General features: G+C 45.7%; 1 protein-coding gene across 1 annotated transcript in view; it reads right to left on the bottom strand.

Moving 5' to 3' along the window:
• Window positions 1-16,456, bottom strand: part of TBL3 (transducin beta like 3) — a 205,151-nt gene extending 188,695 nt beyond the window's left edge. Inside the window, exon 1 of the mRNA XM_085629377.1 lies at window positions 14,652-16,456. Coding sequence (XP_085485503.1) covers window positions 14,652-14,680 — 29 coding nt within the window. The 5' untranslated portion in view covers window positions 14,681-16,456. The remainder of the gene's footprint in view (window positions 1-14,651) is intronic.
• Window positions 16,457-17,080: the final 624 nt, after the last annotated feature.

Genomic DNA, 17,080 nt, shown 5'->3' with positions numbered 1-17,080 from the left:
TTGTTTCTAACATTGCCATCATATATGTACTAGGCTAAGAGTAGCTCAAGTGCATACTTGCGAAATATACTACAAGTCCCACCTCTTCCTTGGTGCGTGCAGCAGTCTCCCATCATGCACATCTGTCTCCACCGACCTCTGCAATTTGGGCTAATAATGCACTCAATATCAAAACAAGACCTCATCCTACAGGATTTCAATGACTTTGTCCAACTCATTCGCCTAAGTGTGGAATCACAGTAAATGAAAGCATGTTTTTCTCCCAAATTGTCACAAGACCAATGCATACACATGGTCATGCACTTGTCCTTCTGTTCTCTGTGAACACCAGACCTCATAACTTCTGAACACCAACTGATCTCCTAGTCAAATACGCCCTCATCAACTTCCCCATGGTAAGTGAACTTGCACCACACACAAACCTTTCTAGCGACAGCAGCCCCCGCTTATACCTCAACCTCAAGTGAGTCCAGCCCAACACTTCACATTCCACAGCCAGTAAATCGCTCTCTAATTGTCCTGAACTTAACATTATAAATCAGATTTGAGACAGATCATCCAGGCCCTTGTTGCTTTGGCACCTCTCAAGCAAAAGAAGCATACCCAACCAAGGATCATGACACTATAGGCCTCTGTACTAACGGCCCACAGTGGTATCCCCAATGGGGTCCAGACATACTACCTTACCCTGGTAAATGTTTGACCAGAGAAACAGGGCACGGATAGTAGCTGCATGGACCTGTGGTTCCCCCTTACCATGTAACCTACTCCTGCACAACAGTAAGGCAGGGGGAGCAGCAAGTGCTCCCCGGAGATCTTCTCTCACCAACTCAGACCTCTCACGCCAAACAGTCAGAGAGAGGAACCATTGCAAACCAACCTCACCTGCAACCATACCTAAGTAGACCCCAAGGACATGAGCGCACACTGTGCGTTCCAAGGCAAACAAAAGAAGACCAACACACAAAGATGCCAACTGTTCCAGTGAGACGATGCTGCAGCTCACCAAGATCCACTGACCTTGGAACTGGGGAAGGGAGCCAGAGTCCCAGCATTGGCTCCCCTGTCCCACAGAAATGCAAAGACATGCCCATTCGAAATGCAAACAAAACCATGGCAGAAAGTTCATCAGCACCGAACGCCTACAGGAAGAAAGGCCCCCACTTCAACCACGCTGGCTGATTATGTTTAAATCTCGATGGATTGTGCACAAGGCCCTTTATCTCCCCTGCCCGCTAAGAATAAAAACTGCTTGGTTGGAATCTCCCAGGAAGAAATCTGCGATCAGCGCATCAAAACCATCTCATGGTGCTGAGAACTAAAAGAAAGAAATGGGGTGACAGAGCATTTTCAACGGCGGCAAGCAGACTCTGGAACTCCCTCCCACATAGCCTTAGGGCTATTCCTCAGTTGATATCCTTCAGGAAGGCACTCAAGACCTGGTTATACTCCCTGTAGATTACTTCCCTAAACATCTATAGGCGTAGTAGGGTTTCTCCAGACGGTCGTTGACATCGCCATGATGCCTTTGGGTAATTGTTGCGCTTTACAAATTTAAATTAAATCAAATCAAACAAAACAACACTATGGAGGTGGTGAACACGGACAACAGGAGGGGGCGGGAGCAACGGTAACATGGGCAGCGTTCAAAGGCAGGACCAGATCACAGACACGTGCAATGGGAACAAGAGGCCGTGGGCGAGCAATACACATCGCGTGACCACTCAATGCAAAAAAAAGTACGCTTAACAAACGATAAATAAATCTAAATGTAAGGACACATGTAACACGGGCAGTTGCCAGGAAAGTGAAAACACAACCAAAGGCGGAACAAGGAGCAGCGTTTCACCAATAAAATGAAAGCAATTTAGAAAGGCACATGAAACAACAAATGGAAAGTAGTGAGCGTGGTCTAACCCCACGGAAGGACGCATGCGCGCTGCAGCTTGGCTCAACCGAAAAGTGACATAGCCATCTCAGGACTCGCTACTTCTCAAATCTGTGGTCTCAAACCAGTTCTCATCTCACTAGGCAAATAATTGACTCTTTAACTAAACCTCAGATCAGGACAGGATCAGGACAGGATGGCGTCCCTCCCGTGCTCTGTCTTGTCCCCCTGGCAATAACATCGCCAATGTGGAATTTCTCTGCATGCTACTAAACACCAGATCGGCATGCAGACATGCACAAGATATCTTCGAGCTTCTTGACACGGCTAAGCCACTGTGTCTTATGCTGACCGAGACATGGTGGGGAGAACTTTCGAACCCAGACGTCGCCATGGCAATTCCGCCTGACTATAACGTCTTCAGGAAGGACAGAGCGAAGGGTAGGGGCGGTGGAGTGGCACTGGTGGTGAAGAAAGGCATGGCTTGTACTATCCTGCCCGTGGAGGATATTCGTGGCTCGGAGTCCCTTGCTTTTTCCATCGCTCTGGCTCCGCATCAATCAGTCAAGGGATTATTGGTCTACAGACCGCCTGGCCCACCCACGACATTCTTTGAAGATCTTGACTCCGTTTTACTGGGACTGGCCCTGAAAGCATAACATTGCATCGTGGCCGGAGATTTCAACTTCCGGATGGATGATCCATCCGATGCGGCTGCTATTAAATTCTCTGAGGCTATGGCACCGCTGGGTTTACTCCCTTATTTGCAGGGGCCGACGCACGCCAAGGGGCACACTCTTGACCAGGTTTTCTCGACTTCCCCTTTGGAGGTCTTAGAAATTATCCCGGTACTATGGTCAGACCATCTGCTGGCTAAATTTTCGATCAAAGGCACAGGTAAATTGGCTGTTGCCGCCCCACAGCAGCATGGTCGTACCCATAGGGCGTACCATCGAGTGACCCCTGAGATGCTGGCTCAGGCGGCCCTGGATCACCCCTGCCCCCTCTCTGGCGACCTGTCGAAGGATCTGGAGTCCTTACAGGCTTGGCTTTCTGACAGGCTTAACGATTTGGCCCCGGAATTGGCCCCCGTCTTACTCCCAAACGAGTTTCCGCCCCATGGTTTACCGCAGCACTGTCGGCTAGGCGGCAGCAATGCAAGGTAGCTGAAAGAGCCTGGCGAGTAAAATATGACTCGGATGCTAAGTTGACCTATAAGAGCGTGGTTAAGGAGTATCACCGGGACATTCGCCTGAGTAAGAAAGCCTACCTGGCAGGGAGGATAGAGGCTGCCTCAAACTCCTGTAAGGAGATCTTCTCTATAGTTAAAGAATTTATTTCTCCACGGACTAACATCTCTGAGGCGAGACCCTCTGATTCTTGGGCCTCTGATCTCGCTAGTTTCTTTACTAGCAAGATCCAACTTATACAGGATTCTTTTCCATCGGCTGTATCCGTGGAGCGAATTAATTCCGAGGCCATTCGATCGTCCTCTGCTTCGCCAGGTTCGACGCTGGGCGTATTTCCACCTTTATCTGCGCCCGCCTCTTTAGCACTTCTGGGCAATTTGAAATCGGGCTCGCCCTTGGACCCATGCCCTGCTAAAATTCTGGCAAAACTGGCCGAGGTGGTCAACCCATTGGCTAATCCGTTACTGAATCTCTCGCTGAGTCAGGGAGTGGTTCCGCAGGCTTGGAAGCAAGCAATGGTCATCCCGCTGCTCAAAAAGCCTGGTCTGGACCCAAAGGCCCCAGTCAACTATCGGCCTATCTCTCTGCTGCCGGCTCTTACGAAAGTTGTTGAAAAGCACGTGCAGACGGTGCTGTCCAACTTTCTAGAGTCAAATGAGATTTTGCATGCCACTCAGTCGGGTTTTCGTCCAAATCTCAGTACTGAGACTGCGCTCCTCGAGGTCTCAGAAACCATTAAAGGGGTTCTGGACACTGGGGGCAAAGCCATGCTGGTGATGCTGGATTTGTCGGCGGCTTTTGACACCGTCCCCCATGATGGTATTCTCTTAAGACTATGAGATTGGACTACGGGGGACGGTGCTTAGTTGGTTTTCCTCCTTTCTAACGGGCCGCCGGCAAACGGTCTGGGCCGCGCCTGATTCCGCCGTGATGCCGCCTCTGGGAGTCGGGGTCCCTCAGGGCTCTATTTTGAGCCCGACCCTTTTTAATATCTTCATGACCCCTCTGGCGACGTTGGCGGAGTCGTTTGGGGCCCGGATCGTATCCTATGCAGACGACACCCAGCTCCTCTTCTCGTGCAAGAGAGGAGGAGACTTTGATGGGAAGAGTATCCGGGATTGCCTTGGGGCTGTGTTTCAATGGTTCCAACTGAACAGCCTCAAGTGCAATTCCGATAAGTCCAAGGTACTTTTCTTTGGGTGCGACACGGAGCCAGACTGGCAGGCTTGGTGGCCTACCAATATGTTCCCCCCAACTTGCTCATCCCAAATGGCTAAGAACCTGGGGGTTAAGATGGATAAGGGGTTGACTATGAAGTCTCAGATCCTGGGGGTGTCGGGCACTAGCTTCGGCCTCCTTAGGATGCTACGGAGGTTTCTTCCCCTCTTATCGGAGGAGCACAGGAGGCTGACTGTGCAGGCTCTGATAGGCTCCAGGCTAGATTATTCTAACGTTCTGTACCTGGGCCTGCCAGACTACCTGCTACAGCGGCTCCAAATTGTGCAGAATGCTGCGGCGAGAGCGATTTTTGGCTTGAACAGATGTGTCAGTGCTGCGGGCCTGCTCCAGACCCTGCACTGGCTTCCAATCCGCAAGCGGATTGCCTTTAAGGCTTTGACCCTGACATATAAGGCTCTCCATGCGACGGGAGCTAAGTACCTCCAAAGGACACTTGCCTTCTATCGACCGGCGCGTTCTCTGAGATCAGAACACCTGTTTTTGGCGTCCGTCCCGCGAGTAATGAGAGCGCGCTTGGGAGGTCGTTCCTTTGGACTACTGGCGCCACAGCTGTGGAACTCTCTGCCTCTTACACTGCGGGGAGCCACCAGCTTACTAGCTTTTAGAAAGGATCTCAAATCCTGGTTGTTTATTCAGTAGGTCCTGTTTTGTTCGTTGTTTTTCTTTCTGTCTGTGTCACTTTGTCTCTTTTAATGTGCTATGTTACCATACTGTAGTCTACCTTAAATAAAAGCGCCGGGACACTCTTTTTGAGTAGCCGTGCACTCTATAAATACCATTTTAACATAACATAACATAACATAACAATGAAACTAAAGATGACTGAATTTATTTACCTTCACCTAACCAACAAACACTTTGTGAATTTTTCTAAACTTTGCCAGCTTGTAAACTACACAAAGCTGATGTGATAAAAATAAAAAAAATTGAAAACCAACAAAATGCCCTAATGAGCATGGGAACGGTACTGAAAACTTTGTTATGTAGGTAATGTTGCCAGCAAGCTAAATCAACAATTCTCGCAAAGTAACAAAGTTGTGAACTTCACACAAGTCCACCAGCTAAATTTAAATTCTGCATAGCCATGATGAAGCCACCATGATGAAATCCCAAAGAGCTGTCTATGTCCGAAGATAAGGGTAACATACTTCAACATGTGGAGCTGAGAAGCATAATACAGACTGACTACGAACACATGCCTTCAATGTTTTAAGAATTGGCATAGTTTTACATTATTATTACACAAGACAAGAAATTGGAAACAAAATAGGTATTTAACTTTGTGTAACAGATGAAATATGTATAGTATACATTGGCTACATTTCTTGAAGAGAAATGCTTTGTCACATCATTCTACTAGATCCTTGTTCAAACGAGCCAAAATCAGCATCTGATACCCAGAAGCTACTTTTAGCTGTTACTCACCAAATATTAATTTAGATTCCGGAGAGTTTAGTAGACCTGTCCTATGCATTCAACAATACAGACCAGAAACTCCTTCTCCACATCTTTCAAGATCTTATGGCCATAAAAGGTGCTGCTCTACAGTGATCTGAATCTTTCTTGTGTTCCTGCACTCATCAGGTCATCCCTAAAATCCTCCAATATCATCAAGTGAGGGTGGCTTCAAATCTGTGGCCGGTCGCTGAACCTATTCAATATATAGATCTCACTGGCGCTAATGTAAAGCATCCACCAACTCGGCTATCAGATGTATGCAGATAACACAAAAATCCACAATGAATTACAAGAGGATGACAGAGGCTTTCAAGAACTCGTAGACTACCTCATTAATATCAAGAGCTATATACAATAAACTAGTTATGCCAAATCCATCAAAGTTGGAGATTTAATCCTGAGCCCAGTCCTTTCCTTACATTCCTGGACACTTCAACCATACACAGCGACAATGTTTGCAACCTATAAGTGATCTTCAATGCAATTCTCACACCTGTTCAGATTGGATTACAATAAGAACATGTATGTAGGCCTACCAGCAGAACTTCCAAAGCTCAGGAAAACCCAAAATGTTGCTGTCTGACCAATCTTTGCTTTCAAAGGCTCCAATCGCTTCAGTGTATGAAGGAAATCCCTGATAAACAAAGAAGATGACATCCAAGTCCTAACCTGTAAGCCTCTCATTGGTCAGGAACCAGACTACATTTTGAAAATGTTTCCAATAACAGTGAGCTATATACCCAAGATCAGCATCCTCGACTTATTACTTGACCTAGACCTACTGTAAAATCAGGTACACATGTTTTGGAGGTTCAGAAAAGTCTTAAACCCCTCTGATTCACTATTGCTTATGAACTTAAATGACGACTGATCGGGCCATTGACTAAAGTGAGTTCTGGCTTCCTCTCCTTCACCTTTTCGTCTCTTGAAACGCCCCAATCCCTACCCTTGACTCACTTTTTAGAACTGAAACTGACTCACATTAGTGTTAGCACTCTACAAATACTGTGAAAAAAAAGTCAGCCTTGCTGTGCATTACCACGGCTGTTGTTTGCACATAGAATGCATTGAAGTGCATGACAGTAGAAGGCAGGCATGTTCATTACTAACGCTGACCTTTCAGCTTTAAGCTAAACTTCTACAATAAGTATGCTCAGACATAATCTATTGCACATATTACCAAGCAAAAACAGTGATTTTTCCACTCTCTTGAACATTTCCCAGTAAAGTTTCCATAAATCTCAACAAAATCATTATTTGCCATCCTGTGTAACAAATACAAAAGCCGGCATGAGCAAACTTCTCCTCGTTCCATACGCTATCAGGTATGAAAACGGTACAAAAGACACTGGTAATTAGAGTTGGCTAAAGCAGATGGACCTATTTCTAATGGGAAGTTGAGCAAAGAATCTCCGGCTAAAGGACTGAAGGAAAGTAAATGTTCAAGGCATTACATGGTTCAGAATAAATATTCTAAACCTACTCGATTAATCAACTAGTTATATCATAGGGAGGGACATTAATTGGTTAGGAATGTGGATTGAAAAACTACTGGGGATTATTTAGGGACATCCCTTTATTTATGTTGTTTGGCTTGTTATTCAGAACTATGACAGTGATTCTTAAATTATTTGTAGGAGAACAGCACCTTATAAATATTACCTTATTGTATAATACCAGTACTTTTGTGTGTATTGATTTCGGGGTTCAGGGCAGGGCTCCTCATTTCCACCTGCAGAAGACGATTGACTGACACGTTTATATAATCCCCAACACACTTCGTTACACAATCTTAACTCGTTGGAAGTGGCGAGCTAGTTTTTTTTTTCTCCTAAAAGGTCATAGTTTCCTTTTGGGGATTAGGGAATTTACCAGATGTAACACCAATAATTCTGGGGGACACAAACACCCGGTAGTAAAGCAGAGTTCTATTAATTGATGGTAGAGTCTTATACAGTTTGCTTTCCTTCAAAATAGTGTAAAAAGTCAAATTTAACTACTCTAAAGTCTTCCCTGTCTCAATACCATGGGGTTTACCCCAGAAACCAATACTTTGTCATTATTATTTAATGCGGACATCGAGATCCTATGAGCAAGTCTTTGCTCTGTAATACAACAATAAGCAGATAACACCCAAAAACTTCAAAGTATTGTCACCTTTAAAAAAAAAATAAAGTCTATTGGCGATTGATGACCAGAAGATACATTACAAAAAAAGTGATCCTAATTCACAAAAAGTTGTGCATTTTGAGGAAATCTTTAACTTTTTTATAATCCTCTAATAATTTCAGTACTCACATGCAAAATTATTTACATCTGGAAATGTAACTGGTGTGCGTTTACAGATGCTACTTTTGTTTCTCCAAGTGGAGTCATGTTTCCATTTGTTTTAAAAACACCTCCATCCTGACCAATTTGGGGGTGATTCGCCCCCATTTACACCATGGATAAGGATTTACTTCTGCTCTTGACAGGCATACATCTTCAACTGTATGCACTGTGCACGCACACTAGGCACTCCACAACACCGGACCAGTGTACCTCAACAGCCGACTCAGCCTCTACACCCCCACCCGCCGGCTCCGCACTGCAGACCACGCCCTCGCCACCGTCCCCCGCATCCGAAGAGTGACCGCCGGCGGCAGATCATTCTCCACCTCGCCGCCAAGACATGGAACACCCTCCCCATCCGTCTGTGGCAGACCGAAGACTTCCTAACCTTCAGGGGACTTCTCAAGACCTGGCTCTTCGAACAGTAGCAGCTTCCCCCTCCCCCTAGCGCCTTGAGACCCCCAAGGGTATGTAGTGCACTTTACAAATGCTATGATTGATTGATTGATTGATTGCAAATATGCCTGTCAATAGTTTGTGAATGTCCCCAAATTCTCAAGTTTATGTAAGGAGGCATCTCTGCTCTGGAACGCTCTTGTGAGGACATTTGCTGAAAAGTACAATCCCACCACTTTGAAAATAACAATTGTGCGTGTAAATTTGTGAATCGAGGTATTTGAACACTACTGGTGGTGGTTCCTTTGCACAAATGTATTTTGTGACCAGAGTCTAGAATTCCTACTTCTTACTACCTTCTCTCACCTCCCCACCTTATACCTGGCTAATCTCATTAACGGTAAACTGGATTTCAGCACACTACTCACCAAAAAATAGTCAACAAAACTATTAAGAGATTGCAGACTTATACCAAAAATAAACAATTGTAGGTCTACTGTCTGAGAAGAGAAAAAAAAAAACATGCAAAAGCCTACGTAACAGCCCCACTCAATAGAATCTAGAAAATCACAACTGCACCAAGAAAAGAAGTGGCGTGGATGGAATTATATTTAACCTCAAGCCCAGTTTCACTGACCCTAACATCCTGATTCCTTGTGTCCTTACACAGGTTCACCAGTGATGCATTATCTACATTCAAACAGTACATTCTCTTTGAAATCATAAAACAAACATCAGCCTTGTACCAGTTAAGAACCTCCACTCAAATGTACAGAGAATTTGGCATTTTCTAGAGATTGGTGGCAGTGGGGGAGGGACGGAGGAGGGGGCAGAGGGATCACGACGTGCCCATATATTTGAATTTAAGAAAAACAGTTCCCCTACTTTTTGTGAAAAGACCAATGTCCCGGGACGGTTAATTCCAAGAGGTGAAATGCTTCAACTGAAGTTTAAGGCAGGAGTCTGCTGTGCTGTGAAATTGAAGAAGGGGTAGACAGCTAAACAATCCTTCTTGCCAGGGTGTCTGCTTCCCTGTAGGACATGTAAATGTGCACAACTAGTTAAGCTGTAAATTTAAAGAGTGCTTGGAAGCCGGTATTGGCTTCAATAGATGGAAGCATTTGAAGCTTTGTGAAGACACTGATTTATTATTTTTGAATGACACTGCAAACATACAGTCTGGGTATTACTAAAACCTATATTTTGGACGCACTTTATCTCAACCCTTCTTACGCATTTTGTAGCGGCCTATCTTATAACGTATGTAATGCAAGTTTAAAATAATGACTTGCATAGATACAGTGCTTTCTGCCACAGACTAGGACCGTGTATCACTAAACATACACAAGTCACTATTCTACACTGCATCAACCAGGATTCGATTCTGTGGTTCTATGGTTACAAAGACCTCTGCAGTGCATTAACTAGTAGAGGTTCCACAACGTATGATGGTGCATTTCCCACTGATAAACTTAACATGCATTTATTTTTAATTTAAGCTGTGCCTTATTTTATATGTAGTTAACTGAAGATGAGAGACCGGAAAAAGTTATTGAATAATTATTTGTCCAGCGGTCCTGTCAGTAAAAACATTTTCTGTGTCAGGCATGGTGCCCAAATCCCCAATCATATAAGGGTTGTAAATCAAAATGAAGCAAGCAGTCTGCCCCGACAATTACTTTTAAAGCTTACACGCATCATAAAGTGAAATAATAGCTGTGGCCCTATTCCACAGACCCGCATTGCTCTGGGATGCGCCAATTTAGCACACCTAATCTGCAACATGAACATAAGCTTTCTACCACGTCTGGTTTGTAAGTGGTTGATAATCAGAATGAATGTGGACTTCATAATTCACTTGAAGAAAACAAACTCTATATTTGTCTGCCACTATATGCTGTGATCCTTCCCCTTCCCGGGGATTCTTCTGAATTCCATCTTTCTGGGGATGTTACTAGGCTCCAATTCTTCAGGGGGAATTTTATTTTCCACCAGGGGAGCTGAAATCTATAAACAAGGGATGATATAAGTCTCCCTCACTGCAAGGCACTATTTCGCTTCCCCCTCTGGGGATGCCATGATCTCGATCTGTGGGGTGTTCTGACCCCACTCCTTGGGGTGTTGTAACTTGTGCCCTCTCTTCTTTGGGCGCTGTGACCTCACTCAATGAATGACATATCTTTATTTCTTTCCCCCCTCCAACCAAGATAGCCACCTGACCGACTGGACAACCCTCACCAGAAACAACACAGCAGACACAGTAGCAATCTTAGAGACCATCCACTCAGGGGCCCTAAAGGACCCATGCCCCCACTACATCTAGAACTTGGGAACATCACAAATCAGCACCACCCGGACCCATATCATCAACAACTCCATCACGTCCACCACTTTTCTGGATCAATAAAAACTTGCAGAAATCAACTCCGAACTCAAGAAGCCCACAGCCAACCCAAATCAACTGAGCAACTTCTGACCCTTCTCCCTGCTCCCGTATCCAGACAAAGTGCCAGAGAAGGCCATCAACAAGCAACTCACAACCCAGCTCGAACTTCACCATCTTCTAGACAACATTCAATCAGGATTCAGAAAGAAACACAGCACTGAAACAGCACTCATCGCGACCACTGATGACATTCGAATCATCATGGTCCGAGTAGAAACTGCGGCCCTCATCTGCTCAACCTCTCTGCGGCCTTTGACACGGTCTTCAATAACAGCCTCATCAGAAGACTCCACGATATTGGCATACAAGGATCTGCTCTCAAATGGTTCTGTTCCTTCCTCACAGGAAGAACCCAAAGGGTCAGAATGTCGCCCTTCACATCAAAGAGCAAGAGTTTGATATGCGGAGTCCCAGAATCCTAGCCCCTCAGCCCCACCGTTTTTTTCAACATTTAAATTGCACTGCTCACCCACATCATCCGATCACAAGACATCACTGTCATCTCGTATGCCGATGACATCCAACTCAAAAACAAAAGTGGGGCGACCCGGTGTCCCTCAGAACCTGGGTATAACGTTTATAAACAAGGAATGTTTCTGTTGGGTTTATGATTTATCTTTGTGCATACAAAGTCACAAGAAACCACAAATTCTTTTGTGGAACACACATGGAAAACAAACCTGACCAACAATTAACGGTATCTGGAAGAATCAGAGTAGCAACGTTTGTGTATAACTTTGTATTTATCAGAATTAATTCATTCAGATGTATCAAATTTACACAACATATACAAAGAAGGCTGTTTACAGATATATACATATAGTGCTCATGTGACAGAGTGCTTAGTGATCAACTTAGTGCAATATGTACAAGGTGGTAACAGGAATTATGTACATGGGGAATTAAAAGAACAAATGTTAATTGTAAGGCCAGAGGAAACAACCAAAAAAACACCTGGCTGAAAAATACTTCTTTTGATATGTATGGTTTTGGTAAATCTGTGTCTAATGATATCGTCTTTTCATTCCCCATGTAATCATAAACCCGACAGAACCATTCCTTGTTTATAAAAGATGACATCCAACTCATCCTCTCCCTAACGGACAAGACAACCACTACCAGAATCAACTTCGCCAACTGCATGACCATGGTAGCAGTCTGGTTGAGAACCAACTGCTTGCAGCTCAATTCCGATAAGACAGAAGTACTTGTCTTTGGCAACAAGGCCTCCCCATGGGACTCAACCAGGTGGAAGTTGGATCTAGGAACCAACACCCACAGACCACGCAAGAAAGCTAGGAATCATCCTAGACAAAAAGCTTAACATGACGGCTCAAATCAAGGCAGTGTGCACCTCTTGTTTCCACATCCTACGCATGCTACAAAAGATCTTCAAATAGTTGCCTCAGAAATCGAGAAGGACCATCACACAAGCATTCATCACCAGCAGGCAGGACTTCGGCAACACTCTACGATGGAATTTCCCAAAAACTCCTACACAGACTCCAGTCCATCCAGAACTCAGCTGCAAGACTCAAACTCTACCTCCCACGCCACACCCACATCACACTACATCTCAAGAAGCTTCACTGGCTCTCCATTCACAAGCGCAGCCAATTCAAACTTCTCATGCACATACAACACCCTATACAACACAGGGCCAGAATACCTGAACAGCCGCAGACACTTCACCAGACACCTATGCTCTGCCTTACTCTTACTCATTCCCCGTATCTACAAAAACAAAATTGGAGGTCGCTCATTTTCCTACATCGCACCCTAGACATGGAACAACCACCCTCAACACATCCAGCCCTGCCAAGTACCACGCATCAGGTGTTACACTAACACATTTCAGCATGGTGGTTTGCATCACCAGACTGAAATGCAAAGTTACGCATAATAGGCATAGGGCCTGCCTCTGCTGTAAAGCAATAGCGCTGCTATGCTGACTGTGAAACTAACTGGAGTGGTGGTGCACAATGGTGAGCACGCTGCTGCAGACTGGCTTCTGGGGCTGGCTGAGCTACCTGCTAACTGGCTACCATGTATCAATAGTATTTTGCTGAGTGGCATTAACCTCTGACTGAGAGATGTGTCAGGATAGGCAGTGCCCAATTGCTACTACCGAGACATGATCAGCCGACTCAGACTAGTGACACAGTGACTTTAATAGGTGCTCTGCTCGCTGCACAGGACGTCACGTCCTGCTGCCGCCTGTAGTCGCGCGAGCGGGTGGCTGCAGTTTAAGTAAGGATTGTGGGATTCAGGCTGCAGCAATGGCAATACTCGCACCACTGCGCTGTAATTTATCAATGAATCCCCGCAACTGCCAGACAGAACCCCACGGACCGTGGCAGCCGCTGAAGTCCAGAGCACACACTGTGCAGCTGCTGCGGAGCTTGAATGCAGCCCGGGCCAATTTGCCGAGGGAGTCATTAGATGCAGCTAGGAGTACTCTGGGGAGGTGGCGGTCCAGCCATAAACTGAAATGCCCGGCACCGGCTCACCTCTCAATTTAATTACATTTAGTGTCAGTCTCAGACAGTGCACCCCTGGAGAGTGTTAATCTGACTCAATAATAAAAATTTGCTTTAAGCCTGCCTAGCTGTGACCTAAATAAGTGCCTCCCACTCTCAGCTTTCCAATGCAGCCGTGCTTAATGCTCACATCTCCGTCGGCAGTCGAGTGAGTCTGTGAGTCATTCAGCTGATTATAATTAATTATAGACCGCTTTATCTATTTTCCTTAATTTTGGCTAGACTCTGATAAATGAAAGTTGTCTAACAATTACTTCTTATGCTTTGCAGCAGTTGACTTAGAGTTTCTTGATGCTCAAATGAGTGTAATTTCTGATATTTATGTGTTTCCCTTGTCTTCATTGCTTGATTTTGCTCGTGTCACTCAGTCATTTAAATGTCACTCATAATTACACTGAAATTATGAAAATGTCACACATAGCACTCTGAAACCTTGGCAGATATGCACATCAGAGCCTCCTCCTCACTTCTTGAGTTCTGCAAGAAAAGGAAGGCCTGGCTCTTCTTATATGCACCTAGGGACCTCACACCTACAACCCTGCACAAGCGCCTGGATACCCTATTGGGTGACTAGAGTGTGATAGAAATCAATATAACACAACATAACTACCAATGCACTCAGATCTCACTTCGAGCAATGGAGTGCGCTCTCTCTCTGATGTACAATAGTCATCGCTGTGCTACTGTACTCTCTCCTGCCACCGTGTTGTGCTCCCTCCCATACGCTCGTTGTTCTTATCCTCTTCTAGACGTGCTACATTAACTCTCCCAGAGAGGTAAACTTAGCTTTCAATGGTGCTGTGACCCAGAAATGCTTGCTTTGTCTCCAAAGCGTAGAGGATGTGGCGTTGGGGTCAGAGCGGTTGACTTTTAAACAGAGGAGAGGATGCAGATCTGCTGCGCTCCCTATCTCGCAACTATATTGTATTGTAATGGAATTAAATTTCTATAGCTCTTACTGGCACTGCAAGCCTCCCCCAGCAATATAAGTCTTTCTGCTTCTCCTAATAATGCTATACCGCCCCCTCCCCTTTTACAGGAACGTCATGGATCGTCTCTTAAAAGTCCTGAGCTCCCTCCCACAAAATAGTAGTAAGTTGCATTTCCCTGGAGATTTGCGCGTTCATTCTGTATTCATTTGCCCACAATCTCCTACAGCTCACTTGGTTTTAAACTGCACATTGCTGGCCATGCTCCTGCGCTCTCTTCTTTCATAGATTCCAATTTCCACCAGAGTATCCAAAGATCAACAGCTCCACTGTTCAAACCATGTGTAGCTTGTGCTTCACTTCCGGCGCAGCATGATGTTGTCATGGATTTCCCTGTAGCTGGAACGCATCGCCACACGCTGGCAGTCAGGCAGCAACAGCGCACGGTGCAGGCCATTGCAGGCTTCTGCTTTCCAAACCGATCGACTTCGTGGATAATTGGCGGCCATATTGAAAAGGGAAACATTCACTTCCACTTAAGAAAGTTTAAGATATGAGAATTTCTGAGTATGCTGAATTAACTTACTAAATTGCCTGTTTTTAGTTATATCTAGTAAGCATTGGACACATATTTTTTATTATTTATTTTTAAAAGTTTATTACAAATTCTATATCAATTTAGATTGACAATATTTTGAAAGGTGCTCCTAATTTGACTCATTGATTCACCTAAAATTGCTTTCGGATTTAAATTGGACTAAAGCCATTACTAGGCTTTACCGGTGCCAAAGATGTGTTAGCATGATACGTTCTGAGTATTTAGTCCATTTTTTATGTCTCGTCTGATCTGCTCCATGGACCAAAATTAAAGAAGCTTGTGGCTGTCATATTAGATCATCATGGCAACTATCACTTTCAACCATATTGACGGTATTGGAACTATAGTGTCAAAGTCAGTGTTCTAAATGGGCTGTACTGAGTACCGGCACTTTTAATTTTGAGAGGGAGAGTACCTGTTCTTCTCGAGAATGACGTAATACTTTTAATTGGAGAGTCCATACGCTTCTCAGAAACCAGCAGGTACGTTCCCTGCTCTTCTATTTTTCATTTCAAGCACAGGTCAAAGTACGCTAAGGGAATAGAAGCAGTACTGGAATAAACATAATTTGCGTTATCAAGGAACGCTGGGTAAGAAACCATTCTGGAAATCAATTTTGTTCATCTGGTAATGGAAAAAGAGAATCTCTCTGGAGAGAAAACCCTAACAGAGAGTGTCAAGACCCCAACAGGTACACTATGTGTGTGGCGCGTCGCTCTAGGGGCGCGCTGCAGCAGGCAAATAACTGACACCCACTCAGTGATACTCGTTGTGGGCCGAAAGTCCAGAGCGACTATTTAAGCTCTCTGGCCACGCCTGGCCAGAGAGTGATACAATGTACGGTTGTGCTTCCGGACCAGGGTTCTCGGGGTTGGTGAGCCTAGATAAGCTAGACCGCTACATCCCATCCCAACTCAGTTCTTTAACAAAACAGATTTAACAAATTAACACAAAAAATCATCGAGTCTTTCGTTCGGCCTGAGGTCGTACCGACGTTGACAAACAGTCTGGTTTTCTCTCGGGCTGCCTGACTCCCGTCCGCTAGCTGAGTCTCTGGAGCCTGTGTCTGCAGCCGGGGTTGATGCGGGATGACTCGGAGCTGGGTTTTCAGCGAGATATGGGCCTATCTCTTCACACACGACCCCTCCACTCGTTGATTGTCCTGAGCTCTGCTCTTCGACGTTCACCACCGAGATCCTCTTGAAACATGACACATTTCGTCTGATTATCTCTCCATTCCGCTCGGCAGTGATGGCTGTTCCTCTGACTGTCCGAACAGTCCATAGCCCTGGCTCATAGGGTGTGCGGAACTTTCCACCGCCCCGTCGGTTTTTCACCAGGACGGCACATCCTGGCGCCAGTGCTCGCGTTTGTGCTTTCTTCCGCCGACTGGCCTTCTCGTTGGTCAATGATCTCCTGGCTTGGGTGTCAGCTGGGTCATAAGACGCAGGCTCCCAGTTATCGGCCACGGGGAGGGTGTCACACCGGGGACCAGCCAGCATCAATGACCACGGGGACCTCTGGGTCGTGCAGTGAGGTGTACTCAGAGGCGCAACTAGAGCCAAATTTCGGGGGAGGCTGAGCAAAAATTTCGGGGGGGGCTGAACTTTAAGCAATAGGCAGAGTGGAGCTGCAGGGGCTCTTAGAAGGGGTGAAACAACAGCAAGGCCTCATTAACATGCAAACGGTCTTTTAAAGACCTGTGAAGTGCTCGGGTGCGGCTGCTCTTTTGCCCGGGAAGGTGTCTCATCCCGGGCTGCCACACACGACGGGGGGGGGCTGAAGCCCTGTAAGTCCAATGGGTGTTGCGCGCCTGGGTGTACTCCAATACTCTCGCAGGAACTTCTGGAGAGTGGCTTCAGGGTCTGTTTGTTCGGCCACCGCTATGCGTAGAATTTTATTCACGGTCCGCATGAATCGTTCTGCCTCACCGTTAGCCTGTGGCCATTGTGGAGTGATGCGGTGATGCTTTACTCCCAGCCGGGTTAGGAATTCTCTGAAGTCACTTCCTTGGAACGGGGGACCGTTGTCTGTCTTGATTACGTGCGGTAACCCAAAGAGCGCA

This window comes from Triturus cristatus, chromosome 10 (assembly GCF_964204655.1).
Source record: "Triturus cristatus chromosome 10, aTriCri1.1, whole genome shotgun sequence".
Taxonomy (NCBI): domain Eukaryota; kingdom Metazoa; phylum Chordata; class Amphibia; order Caudata; family Salamandridae; genus Triturus; species Triturus cristatus.
The sequence above is the reverse complement of the archived record's forward strand: the minus strand, read 5'-3'. Positions and strand labels throughout refer to the sequence as shown.